Below are 23,649 nucleotides of genomic sequence, written 5' to 3' on the forward strand. Positions count from 1 at the left end.
AAATATAGGAAGAGGACTAACAAATACACAAGGGTAAAATAGTCCACATATTATATATATATATATATATATATATATATATATATATATATCCGTATTAAAAATTTAATTCCGAATATTAGTAAGCAAAAAGATCCTACATATAAATGCAAATGTTAAAGGTGAAAAATAAGAGATTTTACAAGGGTATATATGCAAAAAATATTTATATATTATAATAGCATAGATAACTTAACCCAGTAGTTAGCAAGACTATATTTAGCTAGTCGGCATCTCACGTAATATTTTGTGTTAAAACACTAGTATTTATCAAATATTTTATCCTTGTAAATTTGTACTATTTTATGAATAGAGGAAAACCTAAGGTTGCTTGTTGCATACTTGCATCCACGCTCATAGCAATATAATTTCTAATATTCTTTTCTTCTTCAAGACGTGCCATCCATATATTTGGATTAATTTTTGGGTCCCTTTCGAAATAATTTTCAAGGTCCTAATTAATAGACTTTCCGTGCCCTTCAAAGTTGGGCTCTACTTACCAACTTGTCTTGTTCCTAATTTCCTTCAGTAGATTTCCCCTTCAAATAAGCATTAAAAGAATAATAGTTCTTTTGTGCGTATTAGATAATAATTGCAGATTAGTAAATAATAATTAACTTAAGACTCAGATGCATTAATTAAATACTAATTGTAGAGCAATACAGCAAAGTTTCCTCTGTCATACTGCTGATTCAGCATCTATTCAGCACCCAATCACACAAGCTGAGAGCAGGATCTTCTCTAATCCTGGTCGTATACACAGCCTACAGGTATAAGAGAATTCTCCTAAAATTGGCTACTCTAGTCTTTGAATGGTATTTTTATTGGACTACTTCTTTTTCTTTAATCGATATAAGGTGGGGTGGGATTTGAAACTTAGGAGCTTCCTGGGTGGGATTTAAATTTCTATTCCTGCAACCTAGGTTATAGAGGATCCATGCCACTTATGACATCCATGAGCTGATAATATAAGAAAAGACCAATGAAAAGTCTAATTGAGTCATTGTAGAGCAAAAAAATAATTCACCTGCAGGTTTCATAGGTAATTTACAAGCAGGAAGTGTACTTCTTTCTCCTTCTTTAAATGTACAGCCTTTTTATAGTTAGTAGACACTCTCTTTCCCCTTCTCATTGCCATGGCCAGATCAAATAGGCCACTTAGTTTGGCTTCTGCCCTGATCTCCTGTACCATTTTCTATTCATTCTTTGTGTTTGATAGGATTAATGTGGATGCTTCTCCTGCTGCACTTCCATTTCCAGAGTCTGTGGAGTTGTGTTCAAAAGGGGTAGGGCAAGATAGAACTGCATACCACTTCCAACCTCACAAGTACTGGCTTAATGGTAGGGCTTAATCCTCTCTCACTTGTATTTTGCTAGTCCTCGGCCTTTCTCTTTCTTCTCTAACTGTCTGCTGTGATTTGCTTCCACTTTTTGTTCATTGGCATCTTATGGTGGTGGAAACTAATTAACATGGCTATTGCAAAAATGTTCAACATAAGCAGATCCAAATGGTATGTGCCTTTCTTTGTTTTTGTTTTCTTCTTCTTCAGTACACTCTTTAGTCACTATTATATGACCTTGGCAAGTTCTCCCTCTCTTTATCCTTCTTGACACAGAGAAAGTTCTAATCATCAAAAGTACTTTGATGATAAATTTGATACAGCTTGTAACAATGCTCTTCTTGAATAATATTAAGATGGCACAACTTAAGCTCTGATAGGTTGCTTGTAAACAATCATAGTTTGCGAATGTTTAGTGGAAATCCATAAATTGATACTCACTTCATAAGCAGGGGAAAAAAGTTTATGATCCGAAAATATATAGAGGCATAATTAATGCATAAAGTTATGGGATTTAGGTCTACATAAAATAGGATCTTGGTAGTGGTAAATATTAAATAATAGTGATATAATTTTGGAGATATATATTAATCCATTTTACCTACCTCTGTGTAACTAACTTTTGAATTGGGCAAAAACCTATAACCATAATCAGGGCCTCTCTATCATAATGGCATTTACCATATCTTCTACCAGCACAACCCCAAAAGTGCACTCTGGGGGAACATTTCATGGGCTCACTCAATCTCCACCGACCTGATAAATTGGCGGTCACTCGATCTCGCCCTTGACCGTACTGATTCCTACGACATCAATGGTTGCTGGTCTGGCTCTATCACCGTCCTCCCAGGCGACCGCCCAGTTATCCTCTACACTGGGATCGATTCGGAGAACCGACAAGTCCAAAACATTGCATTCCCAAAGAATGATTCGGACCCGTTGCTACGCGAATGGATAAAGCCCAAGTACAATCCAATAATCCTACCCGATGAGGACCTCATTGTGACTAAATTTCGAGACCCTACTACTGCTTGGCTAGGCCACGACGGGCATTGGCGGATCACAATTGCAGCCCTGGTGGCAGAAATGGCAACCGCACTATTGTATAGGAGTAAGGATTTTGTGCATTGGGTGAGGGCAGAGTCTCCCTTGTATTTTTCGCAAATTTCAGGCATGTGGGAGTGCCCGGATTTTTTTCCAGTATCTCTGAAAGGAAAAGAAGGCCTGGATACTTCAGTGAATGCTGACAACACAAAGCATGTATTGAAAGTGAGTCTGATGAGGACATTACAGGACTACTATATATTAGGTAGATACGACGAAGGGAGGGACATGTTTGTACCGGAGGATAGCTCAGTTATTGACGACTACCGAGTGTTGTCAAGGATGGATTATGGAAATTTCTATGCTTCCAAGTCATTTTTCGACAAACAGAAGAACCGTAGGGTGGTGTGGGCATGGTCCAACGAGTCCGATAGCACGTCGGATGCTGTCAAAAAAGGGTGGGCAGGAATCATGGTGAGTGTTTAATGAACCATCTTGCAATGTCCATAACCAAGAATACATCTTGCAATTATGAAAGCATGTAAACTATTGGAACTGCTCTGAGCATATAATTTTGATCTAATAAGCTAAACTTTTTACCTTCTTTTGGATTTGCAGTCATTTCCCAGGACTATCTGGCTAGATAGCAACGGAAAACAACTAGTTCAGTGGCCCATTGAAGAGATCGAATCTCTTAGAAGGGAAGAAGTCCATTTGCATGACCTGGAGCTCAAAGCAGGAGGTCTGCAAGATATAGAAGGAATAAAGGCTTCACAGGCAATTCTCTCATCATCTACTATCTTATGTTCCAGTAACATCATCTCAAGGAGTGTATGCTCTTTCTTTCTTTCTTTTCTTTTCTTTTTTTGTTGCCTATTTTAATGTTGGTTTCGCCATGTTTGTTTGATACTTTTAAACAGGCTGACATCGAAATTGAATTTGAAATTCCAAGCCTCGAGAGAGCAGAGCCTTTTGATCCTACTTGGTTGCTAGATCCTGAGAAGCTTTGTGGTGAAAGGGGAGCTTTTGTTCAGGGTGGAGTAGGACCTTTTGGGCTGTTGGTTTTGGCTTCTGAAGACCTGGAGGAACACACTGCTATCTTCTTCAGGGTTTATAAAGCTAACAACAGTCACATGGTACTCATGTGCTCTGACCAGAGAAGGTAAGCCTTCATATTGAACTTTACTAACTATTCAGCTATATAAGCTAATTATAGTTCATGTGGACTCATTGTTATTCAATATAAGCTTAACAACATTTTTGTACTTGTGACTCCAAAACCAGATCCTCTTCGAGAGCAGGAATCTACAAACCAACATATGGAGGCTTTGTGGGCATTGACATAGAGAAGGATAGAAGAGTATCTCTAAGGACCTTGGTGGGTATACAATTCTTCAATTTCTTTTCTTGTTGGTATGAATAAATTTCTGATGGATTTAAATTTTGGAAACAGATTGATCACTCGGTTGTAGAGAGCTTTGGTGGTGGAGGAAGGACATGCATCATAGCTAGGGTTTACCCTGAACACCTCTTGACAACCAACACCTTTCTGTATGCATTCAATAATGGACATGAGGCAGTGAAGGTACCAGAGCTCACGGCCTGGGAATTGGCCACACCTCACGTAAATCGAGAGGACGAGAATTTTGCAATGCCAAAATAGATTTGTCAAGCAGAAAGTGTGAATCACATCGTCAGCTATAGATGTAGAATAAAAGAGCTGAATGACTATTCAATCCTTCTTCTTTTTAAAAAAAAAAAGAAAAAAAGAAAAAAGATTAAATCCATACTTATCATCACTTGATCATGAGTTATGCATATCTTTAGATCAGGTGAAGTTTCATGGACTTAATAAGAGAAAGAAAATTAAATAATGATTGTTGAACTCTAAACATAATTTACATTAGCAAATATATAGTCATAGCTTACATTGGTGTGGATTGACAGATGCAACCTATACATTCTGTATATATCTACAGAAAATATAAGAAAAATGAACCTCACAATTACTGAAGGCTCCTAGTGTCTACTTGGATCCTTCATTATGCCCACGAGTGTCTATCATGAAACTGCACACTTACAGGTGAAATCGAAAAACAAAGGAGAAAAAGTGGAAGAAATTTTTATTTTTTTTGTAGAAGCTTGAGCTGAACTGAGTGGACTCCAGCATTCGCAACAAGATCTGGTAAAGAATAAACAAATCAGAACTGCACCACATTTGTGAGGGCCTGAAGCTTCCTTAACTACTACATTTGTGAGGAGTTCTAACTCCCGTTGGACTGGGAAGATTGCTCATGCTTGCTGTTCTTAGGAGCTTCTGGAATTCAGGTAAGCTTATTCTCCCATCTTTGTCTATATCAGCCTCCTCCAACAATGGCTCAATAGAACCCTTCATCCCGGTGTGCTGCACAGACAAAACAAACCTGGATGAGGATGTGTTTTATCTTAACATGTTTATGGTCATTATAAAATAGTCTGGAAGAGAATTCCATACAATCTGGAAATGTGTTTCATTTCCACCTCAAATTAATTCTTTTTTATTCTAGAAGATAGGAATATAGGATTATGCTTGGAAATAAACATTTAAGTACCCAACTGGACATTTATAACTTAACAGCTAGGAAATGACCAACCATTCTGAGTTCCTCAGGCGTGATATATCCATCTCCATCCAAATCAAATTTACTGAAAGCAGCACGGCACCGGAACTCCCACTTTGCATAGTCATGCTCCATCTGATGCACACGCAAAGTTGCTGCAACAAATTCCGGAAAGTCCACTAGACCATCTGTGTTGCTGTCAATCTGCCATGATGGAATAAAGTCATAAACTTTTACCATTTTAAATTGCAACGATAAGTTTGCATGTTGTACCAAAAGCAGATCCAGTTGAAAATGAACCACCACGACCTAACAAATATGCATTTTAAAGAAATTTGAGATATCCATAGAGTTTCAGTTGTTGGCATCATTCATTTAAAGATTGAACGACTATGATCATGGATCGCCATGTTCTATTACTTTCATAGATCTTGTTAATTACTACATTTCAAATTACTTTATGGAAACAGTATCCTGTTGCTACCTCTTGAAGAAGTTCGGACAGCTAATCCTACAAAGGCATTGCATAAACCCTTCAGGTATGCAAGGTATCAAATCTCACGTGTAAAGTCTCAGTATTATGCATATAAAACGCCATTGGTTTAAAATCACACATCCTGAAAAAAGAAATATAAAAAAGGAAGTGGAGTTAAAGGACCTCATAGGCCCAGACATGTGCTATGGTGGGGTTAGTAATCAAAGAAGATTGTAGGTATCTGATAATTTAGAAAGAAATAGTCATCAGCATGAGCACTATCTGATAAGAGAATAACTTGACATGACTACAATGAGGCATATGCCCTTCATGTATTGTAATTCTGTGCGGGATAATACTTGCCAGTAATCTGAAATATTTGCAGAAAGTACGCCTCCACTGCATTACTTTTCTTCTTTTTCCTAACCTTATTCAAAACTTAAGCTTTAAAAACTGCTGAGCATGTCTGTAATTAACTCTAAATGTTTGTGTTCTAATAATAAGGCAAAGAGTCGCTGTATTATCTCCTGGAAATAGGATACTACGATCTGTCTTGCTAATAGTTATATGAATATTCTCAAATATTTTCATCCAATCCTGAAGTGTTGTAATATGCTATGCTGCTATTAACGTGGATAAAATATCCAAGAATATCTTTTAACTCTTCAGTAGAAAGAAAAAGAATGACTGTCAGAATTCTTTTTTTTTAAAGCAATAACCTTCGAGTGGGGAAAGAGTAATATTAGGATGACAAGGTACAGCCAAATGTTTAGATATTGTCGATCAGGTTAACGGCGAAACTTTGTAATGAATTAGGATGGAATAATAGTGTGTGTTCAGTATAACTGGACTGGAAGTAAAACAGGTCAGCAACTTACTGCTTGAATTATCTCTACAACACGTGGACCCTTTAATCTCCAAGGAAGATCTTTTGCTAGAGCCTGTTCAGTATGGCACACAAAGTCAGCACGTTAAAGTAGAAGTAAAGTTAACTTCAATGCTTAAGTTGTTATACAATTATAAAGGAAAAAAGAATACGTAATGCTTGAACTTAATATCATTCATTGATGGCTTCTCATCAGCTTTTCCCTGCAATTTTTATCAAAATAAGAAGAAAACTCTGTAACAAAAGCAACCAACAAAGTTTTAGGCCCAGCTATTTGTGTCAGATATGTAGATCTTTTGCCAAGCAGACAGAATATCATTATCACAGAAAAAAAAGAAAAAAAAAAAGAAGATAAGAGGAATGAATGTCCAACTGCACAGTTAAATGAAGAAAAGGTAGGATACGGTTCTAAAGGGAAAAGAGAAGAACTACAAAGTTCATTGATGCCCAAATTCTGCCCTGAGCTACTAAACATTTGACCTGTTGTTTCCTCCAAGCTTTGCAAACCCCACTTCACTATAGGTGGAAGGACTAAATTCATTTAAGATTAAACCTTTTTTTTCATGTATATAAGTTAGGAAGATCCGTAGAAACCAAGCTAGCATTGATACTTGCTGAGGAGGATAGTGTGTTTAGCAGAATAAAACAGCATCACAAAAGAGCTCTTAATGCAAAGGACAATAATTAGAACATCAGATAATCCTTCTTGTTTCACAATGAATTCTCGACCAACCAGTTCACCCTAAAGCTGGCAATATCCATTGACCTTAACGTATGAATGGCCAATAAAATCTTGGATGAACTACACCAGTCAGGTACAGATATATTGCGATTACATACCTTCCTGGGCTAGACTGCAACATTACCAACCATATAACAAAGCATCATGTGGTAATGACCATCCAACTCCATAGTACTTGAACTCATCCAAATGTCAATATCCAAACCAATGATGCTCGTGTTAGTGGCACATGCCATGCCATGGATGGGGGCACGGCACATGCCGGTGAACACGGTCTTGAGTGCCACGGGCACACACTTAATATATTTTTAATAAAAAAATTTCAACACATAATATTAATTGATAATAGTTCAATAATTATAAATACTATCTAGTTAAACGTAAAATGATAGGGGGGGATCAAAAACTTCATTTAATAATAATTGATAAAAATAAAATTTTTAAAAAAAATTATATATATATTTATATATATATATATGCTCCATATTGGCACGGAGATTGGTACGCTCGGCACAAGGTATGCCACTGGCACACCCCGTGCTATGTGTCGTACCACCACCGGCACGACAAGTCCTTGATCCAAAGCATGACTAATTTGGGAAGTTCCGAGTCACTAGCTTATTGGCAAAGGAAAGAAAAACAGAACTAGGTAACTGGCAATGAGTCATAGTGAGTAGAAATACTAGCTATGCAAGTTAATACATAGAACTCCTAGACAAATAAGAGCAGCGACTCAAGTGAAGTTGGGCAACTGATTCAAAAGAAAACATAACAAAAGCCTCAATCAAGGAGATAATGTTGAACAAATTGATATAGGAAAATATAGCTTTGATACCAATGTCTGATGTATTGACATTTGTAAAAAGAGACTGGATCAGTAGAAGAGGTTTAAAGACAGCAAATACAGATCAAAACAATAAATAAATGTAGTTTTTAGACTAAACAGGGTCTGATAACATAGGATAGGGACAGAGGTGCTATTTTGACATCAGGCTTTAGTCTCAGTGAATTAAGATGCAAATTATTGAGAGTTGAGGCCAGACCTCTTGCTGCTTAGATTGTTCGGCATGGTTCAATTTCAAGATGCAAGAAATTCCAAACAGTAGGGTGATAGGATGGCAGTTACAGAAATTCTGCAGGACACCTGTGCTTAACTATCAAGAATAGGAAAAAGGATGGACATTTATCATCTTTATGGCAGCGGGATCAGCCCAAGTGCAGGTTCAGTCTCGTTTTCCACAGAATATCACAGAAAGAAGCAAGAGAAGACGAACATTATAAAAACAAAGAGAGCGCTCATCTTTTTCAATTTCTTCAAAGCAAAAATCATATTTTTGCTATGAGAAACCTCACAGTCCATTCTTTTATAAAGTGGATAGAAACTCTCAATAAACTCAAATTCCTACCTTCAACAGGTCAAAAAAGACCTCATTTAGGGAACATATTTCACAATAAACACCTCAGGTTCCACTAAGTAACAAGAACAAGAAAGCATTTAATATTAGGAATGTTAACAAAGAACTACAAGAAAGACTATATAATACTAGGAATGTTAACAAAGAACCACAAGAAAAACTTACATGTCTCATTTCTTCAAGACTTATTGAACCATTCTTATCAACATCAATTGCATCAAATTGGTCCTTGAGATCTGCTAGCTCCTCATCATCAAGCGTACTTGCTAATGCCTGAGCTAGTCATAATGATACATATTAGGTCCCAACTCACAGGAAAATGATTTAGAGAATAAGTTGCCAGGTAATTTCATGTTCATTCTTTTACCCTTAGTGCAAACTGCTTCAAACGGCTGTACTTCACAAACCGACGCATGTTGGATAGAACAGATATATCTACTGGGATCTCTGATGCACTTCCCCCTTCCCTCACCCATGGATGTGCTGCCAATAACATCAAAAAGCAGTGAACAAACTGCTAATGAAAGGAAATTTAAAAAGGAGAGAAAAAGAAAAAGGAGTCATCATTAAAGATCACAAAATGGCAATCACAGTGATGAGTCCAGCAAGATGATTCCACTAACAACAGGACAGAAAGCCTGAAAAACATTTATTTAAATAGGCCTAGGCACCTGCATAAACTCTTGCAGCCCTGACTGTACAGTATAGAATTTAGGCAAAACAAGGCCTGTCTATGCATATTATACTATAACTAAATATAATTATGACTAAGGCATAAAATATGCACAAAGTTACATAAAACCCTAAATGTGTAATGCCAAATTTACATATCTGCAGCTCTTCTTATTCATTAATTCAGAATAGTCGATCTCTCAGTTTTCATTTGCCCACTAGGAACTTCAGCACAACTTTTGTTAAGTTACAATACTACCATACAAACTTATGTGCATTGATAAATATGTCATTCACTTGACATCTTACTGAGTTTGCTTTCTTAGTCATCACATATTAATATAACAAAAGGTAGGTCTAATTTAAACTTTAAATTAGTAAATTACTAATCAGATGTACTCTTTCTACACTGCATATGTGCTTTATACAAGTACTGGCACACTATATGTGGCTGCATCAATGAGCAAGGCACCTTTTGGAACCTTTTTGAAAAAGCTATTGTCACATCTAATTTATCAAGTTTTAAATATTAGGTGGCTTTATTTTCTTCAATGTTCAAGGACAATTGGCAAGTATATTATATGCATTTTCTAGCCTGGAAATGGGAAAACTGGATACATACACAAAGCTTGAGCAGCAGTTAGTCTAGCACGATGATCTTTAACCAACAACTTCTTAACAAAATCTTTGGCGCTCATGCTTATGCTCGGCCATGGCTTTTTACGGAAATCAGGCTTGTTCTTTAAGACCTGCAAATCAATAGGTAAGAGCTTAGTATATTTGTGGTTCCTCAACTGACAGTAACTAATGAAATAAATGGTTTTGACCTCCTAACAATGAGAATAACAGTATACAAAGTTACAAAATATAGCATCAACCAGTGAACAAACTGCTAATGGGATGATCTTCGAAAAGGAGAGAAGGAGACAGGACTAATCATTAAGGAAAACAAAATGGTAGTCACACCTGATGAGTCCAGCAAGATGATTTTACTAACAACAGGACAGAAAGCCTCAAAAACATTTCCTTAAATATGCCCATTAATCAATATATTAGGCCATGGTCGGGAAAACGTGTTTAGCAATTCTTTGTCCAATGATCCATAAATCAGATGATAACCAGTACAGTATTCAGATAATTCTGATCCAGCCTTTATTATGAGAGATGCACTCAATGCCTCAATCCCTCCAACTACTGGCAAACATTCAAAATGTTGATGTCAAGTCAAGAAGGTCAAATGCTGCCATGCATTCATCTACCAGATATAAGATGATATTTGGAAAAACATCCAGAAGTTTGGCATGTGGTAGATGGCCAATAATACAAACGATCCTTGCTAGGGGTGTAAATGAGTCGAGCTTGAGCGATCCCAGGTTCACTCGGCTTGGCTTGAAATTGAAATATGTCTAGCTTAGCTCAAGCCTGAGCTCCAGCTAATGTGGGCTTGAGGTTGGGTTGCCCAAGTAGCAAGCTGGCTTGCCTCGGCTCGAGTTAGCTCGACTTTTTAAAAAAATTCTATAATATATACTTCTTAGATAGAATGTTTATATTATTTAAGAGGTGAGTAGATATAAAGATAATTCTTACTTCTTAGTTTCCTGATGTGGGACTAAATGTGTCCCAACTAATGTAAAAAAAAAAAAAATTCAAACTTTTTAAATTGTAAAACATGGTATTCGAACCCGTCTTTTTTTCTGAAGTTGAATCATATAACCAACTATACTACAATACATTAGTGTCTATTATAAAATAGAATATAAAAATATATATATATATATAATTAAAAATATACATTGAGCTAATTCTAGCCGAGCTCGAGCGAGCTGAGTGTAGCTCAGCTCAGCTCAATTATTATTTTGAGCTTGACTCAACTCGTTTAGAGCTTGAGCCGAGCTCACAAGCTAACGAGCTACTTTGACAGCTCTAGTCCTTGCCAGTCAAGAGGTTATGGTTAAATTTGAATTGATGCTGAGGCAAGGTTAAACAGGTTAACTTACCGTCATCTGTAGCAGGCCCAGTTGAGAATAAATGCTATGCAATCAGATTGACCATTAAGATCATCAATGTAGTTCGAAAAAGGATTGGTAAATAATACTATGCTAGTCCTTAGTGCCAGACTTGCTTTTTGCTAGATAATTAATTACCTCAACAAACAGGATAAAGAAAAAGATCTTAGGAGACACCAATAGAGCCAAATTAGAACATTTAGAAATTAGACTTGTTATTACCTCCTTGAATATTCCATCCTCAGTTCTATCCCAAAAGGGACGTCTTCCGCAAAGCAAAATATAAGTGATCACTCCTATGCTCCAAACATCAGACTCAGGCCCAGACTTACGTTTTAGTACTTCTGGAGCAACATAGTAGGCACTACCAACAATGTCATGGAACTTTTTGCCTGCAAAAGTAATTAAAATTATGATTCCTAGTTTCCTACAGAATTAAGCAAGCAGAAAAAAAATACTTCCAACAACGGGAATGTCCACTTTATCAAACATGCACCATTTATGGAACAAAATATAAGCATAATCAGCCTTCCGAGCACTAACCTACTTGTATAAAGTCAGAGAGTCCAAAATCTGTTGCCTTTAGAGGTGAGTCTTCATCAGTTGATTTAAAAAGAAAGTTCTGAGAAGGAAAATAGATATATTATTTCGTAACTTGACAAATGATTGAACATACCAAATCTATAAGCAAAATACCAGAGTTCTTGAAGGTGATCACTTTCTACCTCAGGCTTCATATCTCGATGTACTAAACCATGCAAATGACACTTAGCTGCAACTTTGAGCATCTGCCGTACTACCACTGCAGCATCTTTCTCAGTGTAGCGGCTGTTCTTTCTGTGAACATGAGATCAAGTCAGTAAAATCTAAATAAGTTCTGAAATAACTAAAGCAAGAGAAATTTAAATTGACTGCACCAAGCATAAAAAGAAGAGATCAAGAAAGTTCAAGAAAATAAGGTGGAAATTCAAGAAAATAAGACAAAACAAGGTATTCGGCAAATCCATGAGAAAGCAACTATAAAAGAATATACCACATTTTGGTAATAAGATAGTAGAAATGTAAATTTAAATATACTGATAATGGAGAAGCTACTTGAACTTACTTAGCCAAAATTCGATCCAGTAGTTCACCACCCTCACACAATCTGTTCAGATAAAGTAGAGTAAACATTACCCACATCCTTAAAGACAGATAGTTTAAACTGATTTTAAAATAAAAACACAGTGAATCAAAGTAAACTACTAATATAATTACTAAATACAACTTGCCAAAAGATAATCAAACTTCTATGTTCTAGCTATCTAGAAACATGCCTAAGCAAGATATAAGCTCACTTAATTTTCAATCAAAATATTACCAAATGGGAATATCATACTGGATAAGCAATCGATTCGGTAAAAACAGACGAACCCGACGGTTGAACAAGTGACTCATGCAACCTAGCTGTTTTTTGGCAAACCAGCTGGGCCAAGTTATTTAATTATTCTATTCTATATTCTAATGATATTTTAGTATTAAAATTTTCAAAATATTTAGTTTATAACATATTTGTGTTATAACATTAGTTTACTTTTTTGCACATACACCCTTAAAAGGCACTTATTTGCTTGTATGTGCCTCAAAATACACAGTTTTTGTATGTATACATTTTAAAATCCGTATTTTTTGCATCAATAGCCTTTGAAGTAAACTTCTATTAAAATTCGAATAATATAAATGTAAAAGATTTAAATATTCTTATTTGAGTATTCAAGTATTTCCCTTAATTAATGGTATTTTTATCCTTTTCTATTAAAATATTTAATTTGAAAAGTACCATAAAAGTATTTATATAACATATTTTGAGGGATATACATATAATAATACTAATTTTGTAAATATTTTTTTATTTTTAAAATTATGTAGAACTATCTATATATCATTTAAATATTATTAAAAAACCAGCAATCCAATCGGGTGAATCACCAATTGAACCAATAATCCAGCGACCCGAGCTCTGAACGGGTCAATATCACTAAGATCAAGTACAACATCAAAATTACATCTCATTAACCATTTCATATGGAACTAATAATAACTGAAAGCACAAGATGCCATTCTATATATTTGTCCAACATGCTCAACTAAGAGAAGGAATATAATTCCAATAAAAATGTTTGAATTTGATAATGAAGTTTCTTAGTTTAGGGTAAAAATGATAAGGTGTGAAATACAGTTAGCTTTTAATAATCATCATTTCAGGGATACAAAGAATATGTGTGTGTGTGTGTGCACGTGCGCACATGATCAACTCAGAAGCATGGATCCCAAAATTAGCCATCCCGATCCGAAACTAAAACCAGTCTGGGATTGACCGAAACTCAGTAATATTGGTCAAAACTAAATTCTTTTAAGATTCAGGTCGATTATAAAATACATCTAACATATGAGATATTGGCAATTAATGTCCTAAACTGTTTTTCTTTTTTCAATTTTTACCCTTTATCTTTCACACACTCTCCTCCCACCCTCACAATTCACCGAGCTCATTCAGCGACCAATCCGATAAGCCCCTCCAGCTACTCCACACTTTAGTAAACTCGGATAAGTTTTTTTTTTCTTGTTAGTCTTTTCCCTCTTTCTCACCTATTTGTAATCATCTTTTCTTATTGCTATAGCTCTCTCATTACTATTGTTTTTGCAATAGTAATATACGAGTATAAAAAATTATTAAATTCAAGTTGGAATTTGTTATAGTTTTAAGTGAGTTTTTTTTTTTACTTTTTAGGCTTCATATGTGATTATTTTTTTTCTTATTTTTATATTATTTTTTATAAATTTTAAAAACTTTCTATATGTTAAAAATATTTAAACTTTTACGTAATTAAAAATAGTCTAATCCGATATAGACGGCTAATACGATCGATACAGCCGATACGACCAATACATATCATTTTTTTCTAACGACCGATCCCGATTCTGATACCGATTTTTGGAACCTTGGTCAGAAGAATCCGATAGATATAATATTAGATATAGTATTATGTTGCTCCAACTCTAAATTTGAGCATTGGAGTGTTGAGACACTAATTGATGCTTTTTCATGATAGCAAATATGACATCATGAATATACAGCAACCATAATAAAAGCAGCTCTAACTAAGAACTTAGGATATCACTAGAAGATGCTATTTTAATGAGGCATTCTAATATATATATATATATATATATATATATATATATATATAAAGAAAATCAATTTGGGAATACTTACTCCATGACGATATACACATAAGAATCATCTTCAAATGCATTATAGAAGTGGACAACATTCTCATGACCTTTAAGTGCTTGAAGTATCTTTACTTCTCGCTTTACATCCTCGACAGCATCAGGAAGAATCATCTGTATAGCATTTTTTAAAAACTCACATTTTGGGCAAATACTGAAAATCGAATAAGCAAAGAGAATAATTGAGTAGTGCACACTAAATGTTAACTATAATGTTCACAATATACAGCAATTAAAATAATGATTGAAGAAATGTTGTTGCAGCTAAAATAACCATTCAACAAATCAATGCTACTATTAGAATGTCCTTGATTATCTGAATATAGCTAGATGTTCTTGCTTTCTTTTAATTTTTATTCCATCCAAACTATGAAACATAATTTAACTAACACCTTCTAATGTTGTACGAATTAAGTTTACTAGAATGAGTTAAAAGTTGAGGATTAATTCCTCTTCTCATATGCTAATATAATATTGCGGGACTTACTGAGAGCAAGATGCTTCTCAATGGCTGTGAATCAAATCAATATATAATTCACACCCATTTGACATTATTATTTGTTTCTTTATAAACAAAAAAATCAATTTGCCCTTAAATTTTGATGAAAATTAAATGTGAGTGAGAGGTTTACATGAGAAGCAGTATTGCACTTAAGCTAAAAATGTCATACAAGAAATAATCATCACCAACAAAATAATTATGTTGTTAATAATACAACAAAATTTTAAATTATTATTATCTAACAGCTTAAATCTTTAGAACAATTGATAAATTAACATGATACCAGAGCTGCAATCTCGAGTTTGAATGCTATCAGAACTATCTGTGGTTTAAAATATAAATATATATTCATTTAAGTCAAGTTCACTCTTTTTGCCCATCAAAATGTCTCAAGCCCATAAGTGATAAGAAGCATTCCTATAGGAAAAAAAATCATTATTATCAAATAGCTTAAGTTTTTAAAGCAATTGATAAGTTACATGCGCTAACTTTAAATCAATTTATCATAGAGAAACATCTATATCCAATCCGTAGTTGCATTTAGGAACTCCAAATATAACACACAAGTGCTTCACAGCCATATTCCCATCCAATACTTCTTTCTCTATTCTATTTTGCTTAGTCCAATGTTATGTTTCCGTCTTCCCTGTAGCCTATACGTTCATGTTGTTAATGAATCATGATTAGTTTGTTGAACTATAAAAAGGCATCCAAGTACGTAGTCTTTCACTCATTTCTGAATAAACTACAACATAACTTGAACCTGTGAACTCTTGGATGCAAGAGGCAGGCCTTATCCTCAAACCAAGTGAATATATTGAATATACTATGTGTTATAATGCTATCATCATGTTATGCCTAGTTTTTCCTTTCTCTTACAAAGCTGATAGGTAAGCACTTTCCAGTGATAGGTAAATTAATTATGTTTTAATGCACTTTCCAATGATAATTGATAGGTACACGAGTTACTCTGGGACCTTTATGGAGAAGATATATCTTAGATATTAGAAATCAAGTATTCATATTGGGGAGGACACAAAAATTGGGAATCTCTTCTTGTGCAAACTTTAGGACTGTCAGCTATCAAATGAGTGTCTTAATATCTAATATCACCCATCCCAAGTTTCACCTCATCATCTGGATAAACGGGATTGAATTCATAGCATGAGATAGTAATCACTAATCAGGGAGAAAATCATTAATGAAACCCTTTAATTTGAAACTTGAAGAAGGATTTCCAATAAAATCAGGTAACCTTTTGTATGAGAAGTCCGGAAAAGGAAGAGCAGTTATCCCAATCAGTGGACAGACGTACATATCAGGGTTGTTGATTCGACCAAATATGAAGACATAGACGAATACAGGGAAACCACTTCTAATATTGACCTTGATTCGATATCTTGTGTGGCAACTCTTCCCACTTCTCTGGGGATCTAAACGCATGAGAATTGAAAGACTAAAAACCTACATCTATATTCCCTAAATAGATCAACCGGCCTGAGAACACGAAGATATCTAAAATTATGCGAACGAAACCACCAGGATCCTAAAAGATCGAAACTTTCTGCAAAAGAAGAACCTACGTCGAGAATTACCTTTTTCTTATCAATCCTCTTCACAGCCACTCTTTCCCCATTGGTCTTATCGGTGGCAACGAAGGTGTACCCGAACTGCCCATGCCCGAGGAGCTTCCCAGTCGAATACCTGCTCTCGAAATCCCTCGCATAGCCGAAGTCGGTCCTCTTACCGCTGGGCACCAACCCGCTCGGCCTCCTCCTATGCCCCTTCTCCCTCTGCTGCTGCTCCAATTGCTCTCTCGCCTCCTCCCGGGGCTTCCGACGCAGCTCCTGGCTACGGCTATTCCATCGGTTGGGCGCACCGGCAGTGTTGCTATTCCTGCTGCTTGCTCCGCTCACCTTGGTGGCGCTGGAAAGGCAAGCACCCATCTTTCCGCTGCTCCAATCTCGATGTGGGAGATGGAATCGGCAATCAAGCAAACAGGTGGTATGCGAAACTTTATACAGGAAGGAAACAGGCAGAGGAGAGAGGTGGGTCTCTCTTTTGAAAGAGAGTAGAGAAGGGGGAGCGAAGGATTCAGGAAGATAGTGGGAAATGAGGGGTACTGGTCAAAGGAGGGAACTTTCTCGGTAGACAGAGAAAGAGAAGGGGGGTAAACACCCCTGTCTCTCTCTCTCTCTCTCTCTCTCTCTTTCTTCCCCCAAAAATTATTACTAGGTTTGAAGAAGAAATAGGAATATGTCTCTCCCCTTGACGCTGCCATTTAATTTTACCCGCTATTCTTGGAATTATCCCCGAATAAGACCCACTTTATCGTTGTTTTCCAACTTCGAGGCAGCGCTATGTCACAGCACACGCTGCTGACTTATTCCTTGTACCACCGATATCTACACGGATAAGTAATCAAAATACTTGGATAAATAACTAGACAAAGGTTTTCCTCTTCACAGGGATGGATACCGACATCCTATGATTTGAACAGCTCATGCCAGGCAGGCTAGCCAAAACTCCCTTCTTCATGAGCTCAATTTAGTTGTTAATTAAACTACTCTTAAACAAGCTTAAAGGCAACAGAGGTTGCCTACATCCAACAATATAACCATGCTCAAAATTAAAATAAAAATAAAATAAAAAATATAAGCACAAATTCTTTATTTTATTTTTAAAAAAATAGGAATAAAAAGTCCAATCCACCACTAACCCAAGTGGTTGTGGACCAGTTCGGCGTAACACATTAATGAAAAGTTCACATTATAATCTAACCTAAAAGAGGTATCTTTAATATTTCCACACAACCATTTCATAGAAGTCGCCCAAAACTCTCTTATCTACCATATGAATTAGTCTACGTACTCATAATTTATTTATTTATTTAAATTTTTTTAAAAAAAAAAGAAGAAAATTTCACTGACCGAGAATAAAAGTTACTTGCTTTAGGGGAAGTTTGAATAGTATTGGAGTCCAAGGTGGTAAGTTAGATTGAGGACAAGAGCAGAGGTCACTTTCTTCGACTTCCAAAGAAAGCTTTTGGGACTGGAAAGTGATGACCAAATCCTTGACCTAATCACCCCACCCCATTTATGACTTGTTATCTGTCTCTCTGTCTGCTACTTCAACTTGTCTCTTCCCACTGGTCACAGGTCAGTTTCAAATTTTAAGTTCCTCTTTGTCGAGAAGCATGCAGGCACTTTCCTTTTTATAAAAAATTAAACACCATTTGTTTTGCTTTTATTGCTTCAAAATAACTCGTAATTAATTTTAAACCCAACCGCTTCAGAATAAATAGGGGGTAAATTAAAATACCCTCTTAATGAAGTTGTATGTGTTGACTGTGCATTAACTGTTGATTAAGTAGATTAATGTCATGGTGTTTTTTTTTTATTTTTTAGATAATAAAAGAAAAATCTACGATTAAAATTGTGTTTGTTTTTTTTTTAGAATCTCAACATGCAACTTAGAACAAGTTCCACCTCACCTCAGAAGAGAATATTCCAGTCAAAAAGCCCAGAAGTGGTTCAAATTTTCAACTAGATGGCCACTGGGCAAGCTTGATTGCGTATTGACAAAGTCAAGAGGTGTTCTGGGTTATTATTGCTCAGCTCCCAGTTGACTTGGTCTTTATAACTATATACAATTCAAATCAATGTGATTCACAAACCAAACCAGGCTAAGTCCCAGTCAAAAAAGGCATCCCATTTGTTCAATGCCGGTGAATTTTTTATTGGATTAGTTGAATTTTGTGATGGCTACTCCAATTAGTTTTCAAAGGAGTAATCTGGTGGAGTGAGAATTTAATAATATTCTCTGTGATTTCAGCTTAATTTTTTGCCACAAAAATGATACTGACATATTTTTTTTATGATACTTTGAAAAAAGAATTGATTAATTTCATTAATTAAGTTTGATATATAATATATGTTGAAACTATTAGCATAGTTGAACAACTAACTATAACATCATCGCGATGGTCATATATCTTAAAAGCATTGTAGCAACTTTGACCACAACAACAAAAAAAAAAAAACTAAAGGGAAATAACAGCCCAACGACCACCAAAACAATATTTAAGGTCTTATAACCGAAGGGGAGGGAAGTTAATGCAGTGAGAAAAGAGATGGGAACTATGAAGGCATCCTGATAGGTGCGATAAAGACAAGTTGTGCCGCAGAGCAAGCGAAGTTGGAAAACAAAAGTAAAAGAGGAAGGCATGGCCGACAAGAAAAGCAAAGTCAAGGTAGACGAAGAAAATAGAGATAATAATAATAATAATAGATAGATAGATAGATAGATAGAAGGAAGAAGAAGAAGAAAATAGGGAATACTCACGGAGCTGAGCTATGACTAGCGGAAAGGGAACGGTGGATTAAATAATGGTATGTTTATCTGGCAAAGTTGGCAGAAGATTTATTCTAAAGTATAACCTCAAAAAAAGTGCGTCTTATGCCAAATCTATAAGATGGTGGCATGAGATGGTCACTCCTTTTGAGCTGTAGGCAGTACGCCTGTACTAGTACATTTGCTCAATAATTTATGCCAAATCTATAAGTTGTACAAACAAGCCGTTTCTATACCATTTCCTTCAGATATGAAAGCTAACAAATCCAACCAATAATATACGTGAAACATATTTGTTTTTGACAGACTACAACAGCACTTTGAAGAGTACTTTTTTGACCTAATTAATAGGAAGAGTAGCAGTGCTCGACAAACAGCACGTGGAGATATCTACCCATGGATTCTAATCCACCAGCGGGACGTTAATGGTCTTCGACATGGTTTGGAATGTTTTCGTCCAGTCGAATAAAAATAGGAAAAATTGAACCTTCTTTTGCTCTTCTCAGCACGAGGTAATTAAGGGGTATTTATCTCTAAGATATATTTATATTATCTCTAAGATGTATTTGTTTATCTTAATTTTAAAAGATATCTATTTTATTTATAAAGGTATATAAAAGAGTTTGATCTGACCCTAAATGATGAGGTTTATTATTGTCTAGAAATCATTTTTTAGAGGTTATTGGAGATCACTTTTCTACTTTAGACAAAACATGTTGAATCGTTCTCATTTCTATGCATTTATATTAAATCTGAAAAAACTACATCTCGAGTGATAAATAAAATGATCAACCTCGAGGATAACTGAAGTTTGAAAATTTATCACTGAAAGTAGTGTATCACGGGGTCTAGTGAGCAATGTTGATATAGATTAAGTCATGGAGATCGATGATTGATATTTAAGTTTCTTGTTAACAGCTACAAGTTTTAGTGATTGGTTTCGATCAGAATTTGGATCTATAATTTTTTACTCGGTTTGAGATTTTTTCACGTAAAAATTTTTGTATTTGTAATTGTCTTTTTTACATTTTATTATATATATTATTATTGATAGCGTGTGATAGATTCTATCTCCTAAAGCATTTATTATATTTTTTTGAATTGAAATTATAGCATACTTAAATATTAACGTAAATTCATTTTTTTCTAATATGTATATATATATAAATTTTTAAGTTATATAAATATTTTTAGAACTATTATATTTTTTATCTAATGGCTCTTATCTCAATCTAACCCTAAATCTGATAATATTCTTCCTAACAAACCCAACCTCCTCCACTGTTGACATCCTCGTTCGGCCTCCTCCAGCAGCCTTTGCATCCTCCGACTCCATCGGCAAGCCATTGTCGCCTCCTCGTCCTCCAATCAAGCTCATAATCAAATTTAGGATAGGCTCGAGCTTGACTTGAGTTGGCTTAGGTTCGGCTCGCTTACACCACTAACTATGAGTTCATCTATCTTCTTCACAAGATAGAATTAGCTTTATCCCAAATTTGAGTATAGTAGTGATAAGAACAGAAAAAAGGCAGTAGGAATTAGAATAAAACTTTCTCTTCTATTCATCAACTTTCTGCTCATACAAGTTCATTACAAACCTCTAATACATGGAAATTATAGCCCATTACAACGAAGGACATGTGGACTTATACAAAGATGATTGTAATATATGTTGGAGGTATGAAATGGACAAGAGAATGTCCAAGATAAGGTGGGTTGTTCTACTGTCCAAAAATCTTGCACATACAAAGGGTGGAGTGAGCTGCTATCTCTTGCAACTTCCATTTAAAATAAACTCTCATTGGTTCTTCAAACAGTAAAACTATTTCACTAGTTAAAGAGGGTTTCAAGTGGTTGATTGGCTTCTTCTGAAGTCAAAGAAGGCTATAACAAGTGGTTCTGTCCACCCATAATATTATAATTGTTCAGCAATAGTGCAACATTAGTCTAACAACTAATTAGCCCAAATCTTAGTGTTTCTTAGTCAATAAAGACTACAAGCCCCTTCAACGAACTATATCCAAATAATCTCAATGTCTCCTAAGGAGAATTTAGTCTATTTAAATTCTAGATTCTTAGACAACTAAAAGAGTTGGCTTTGATGTTTAGACAGTGTATTGTCAGGGGTAGAGTGAACACGGTACAGGAAATAAAAATAAAAATATTTTGTATTATTTAAAATAAATAATTAAAAAAGGAAATACCACTCTTGCCCTTGCATTATCCATTTGTTATTTATAAAGTATACGTCACCGTTCTAGATAACAGTTAACAGTAGCCGGACACAAATCCAACCGCAAAGATTGGGAAAGAAACCTATGTATGTTGTTAAGTTGGATTTAGTTAGTATAGGTTCGGTAAGTTCCATGTCTGCCATCTTAGCCAGTGCAGTCCCGAATATTTCTTTACCTGTTGTTTACTTCTTTTTTACCTTGTGTACACATGCATCTTTGTTGCAATCCGATCCCAATCAATACCGAACTCAGAAGGAGAAATGATAGATAGGCTTGGGTGGGCTTTTTGGTTGGGATTGATCTACCTTTTATGGGTAGCTCGAAGTTTAGATAGGGTGAAAGGAAGTAAGGGGTCTTAGGGAAGTTGTGGGGTAGTTATGCGAAATGTTAGGTTAATGGAGATTAACTTTAGTCATTAGAGTATAAGGGTGATTTGCTTAGAAATTGGTTAGGGATAAATCCTAATACAAAATAACTCACCCATCGAATGTTTGAATAGCCGTTTGGTGTTCGCCTAAGCTGCTCTTTTGCTCTTGGGCTACGACGTTCAAATACCGAGCTGGGCTGTTTGAATGCCTAAATTGCTCTTCTGCTCTTGAGCTATGGGTTCGAATGTCGGATTGGGCTATTCGAACACCTAAATTGATCTTCTACTCTTTGGCTATGGTGTTCAAACGTCGTACTTGGTCGTTCGAATGCATGAATCCGAGAATTGAATTCTTTGGAATTTATTTCAGCAACAAACTAACTACTTACTAATCCATAAACTACTAAAATTCATAAGTAAGAAAACTACTTCATAATCACGAACCGCCATAGTCTTAACTTTGGTTTCTCTGACTTCTTAGAGTGCAATTTTTTCTGCCAAAAGATTTCCTTTGGGTCAAAGAAGTATGAATGCTTTGTCCATGTGTAAGAATGCATACATAATATATTCCTTAGGCATTTCAAGCAGGATCATCATACTCATGTTGGGATTGGGTTGCTCTTTGCACAAGTTTTATTCCACCAGGTTAAAGGAAAATTGTATAACAGTGTGCCAGTTACATTTACCTCTGCGACCCTTTCCCATAAATAACTGAATTAGCAATAGTATTCTATATGTCTAAAATGGAGCGGTGGAGTCGCAACAGTCTTTTTCGTTTTGAAGTCTACAATGGAGCAGTGGAGTCGTAACATACAGTCTTTTTCGTTTTGAAGTCTACAATGGAGCAGTGGAGTCGTAACATACAATCTTTTCGTTTTTTAAGTCTAAAATGGAGCAGTGGAGTCGTAACATACAGTCTTTTTCGTTTTGAAGAAAAGGCTTGAGCAGATACTTGAATAGGACCCTGCCGTAAAATATAGTCTGCTATGTGACGAGCAGATATTTGAAATAGGGGTGCAAACTAGCCGAGTTCGAGAGAGCTGATCTCTGCTCGGCTTGGCTCAAAATGGAGATTACTAGGGCCTTGGCTCGGCTCACACTAGTATTGAGCTGGCTCGGCTCGAGTGACTTGTGTCTAAAATATTAAATATTAATTTTATTTTGAAATAACACATTTTATTAGTCCACGAGGCTATCTATAAAGGCCATTTCAGCTTATTTTTTTTTTATTGTCAATGAGCTGTGCCCAGCTATGTATTAATAGACTGTCGATGCGTAACCGCATCGACAGTGATGAGGTTACAAAGCTCTGGGGGAGCGTTGCTTGGCCGCTCGAAAGAGCTGTGGCCAGAGGCCACGCTTGCCTTAGCAGCTGCCCAGTCAGCAACAGCGTTAGCTTCTCTCCTTACGTGAGAGAGCCTTACATCCAAAAACTCTTTTGCGAGCTCAACACACTCCTGCACCAGGTTACGAACGCGCCAAGGGCTGAGCTCAATCTGCTACATGCATCTGATGGCCTCCAAGCAGTCTGTTTCGATCTCCAACCTGCAACCTCTTCCAGCAGCCTTCAGTCCCAGACTGATAGCCCATAGCTCGGTTTGTAGAGCCGAGTTTCCCGGACACGGCTCCCATCTCTTCCTACTATTCCCTACCTTCGGAATCTTCCCTTTGTTCTTATGCCTGTACTCCTCCGCCAGCGCA

The 23,649-nt window shown here is 35.9% G+C and overlaps 2 protein-coding genes across 2 annotated transcripts; one reads left to right on the top strand and one right to left on the bottom strand.

Moving 5' to 3' along the window:
* The first annotated feature begins 1,144 nt into the window (after nucleotides 1-1,144).
* Nucleotides 1,145-4,212, top strand: LOC140778358 (beta-fructofuranosidase, insoluble isoenzyme 7-like). The gene is made up of 7 exons (XM_073123030.1): nucleotides 1,145-1,380; nucleotides 1,542-1,550; nucleotides 2,035-2,897; nucleotides 3,042-3,200; nucleotides 3,344-3,585; nucleotides 3,708-3,801; nucleotides 3,877-4,212. Exons 1-7 carry the CDS (start codon nucleotides 1,176-1,178, stop codon nucleotides 4,084-4,086), a joined length of 1,782 nt encoding a protein of 593 aa, XP_072979131.1. The 5' UTR covers nucleotides 1,145-1,175; the 3' UTR covers nucleotides 4,087-4,212.
* An 88-nt stretch (nucleotides 4,213-4,300) lies between these two features.
* Nucleotides 4,301-17,189, bottom strand: LOC140778359 (calcium-dependent protein kinase 4-like). Its single transcript, XM_073123031.1, has 12 exons — nucleotides 16,590-17,189; nucleotides 14,476-14,606; nucleotides 12,325-12,366; nucleotides 11,945-12,056; nucleotides 11,763-11,841; nucleotides 11,442-11,611; nucleotides 9,836-9,962; nucleotides 8,909-9,024; nucleotides 8,707-8,814; nucleotides 6,377-6,439; nucleotides 5,057-5,227; nucleotides 4,301-4,827 (listed from the first exon to the last, which is right to left on the bottom strand). Exons 1-12 carry the CDS (start codon nucleotides 16,938-16,940, stop codon nucleotides 4,663-4,665), a joined length of 1,635 nt encoding a protein of 544 aa, XP_072979132.1. The 5' UTR covers nucleotides 16,941-17,189; the 3' UTR covers nucleotides 4,301-4,662.
* Between the last annotated feature and the right edge of the window lie 6,460 nt (nucleotides 17,190-23,649).

The sequence above is a fragment of the Typha angustifolia genome, chromosome 15 (assembly GCF_048772165.1).
Source record: "Typha angustifolia cultivar Huaian chromosome 15, ASM4877216v1, whole genome shotgun sequence".
Taxonomy (NCBI): Eukaryota; Viridiplantae; Streptophyta; class Magnoliopsida; order Poales; family Typhaceae; genus Typha; species Typha angustifolia.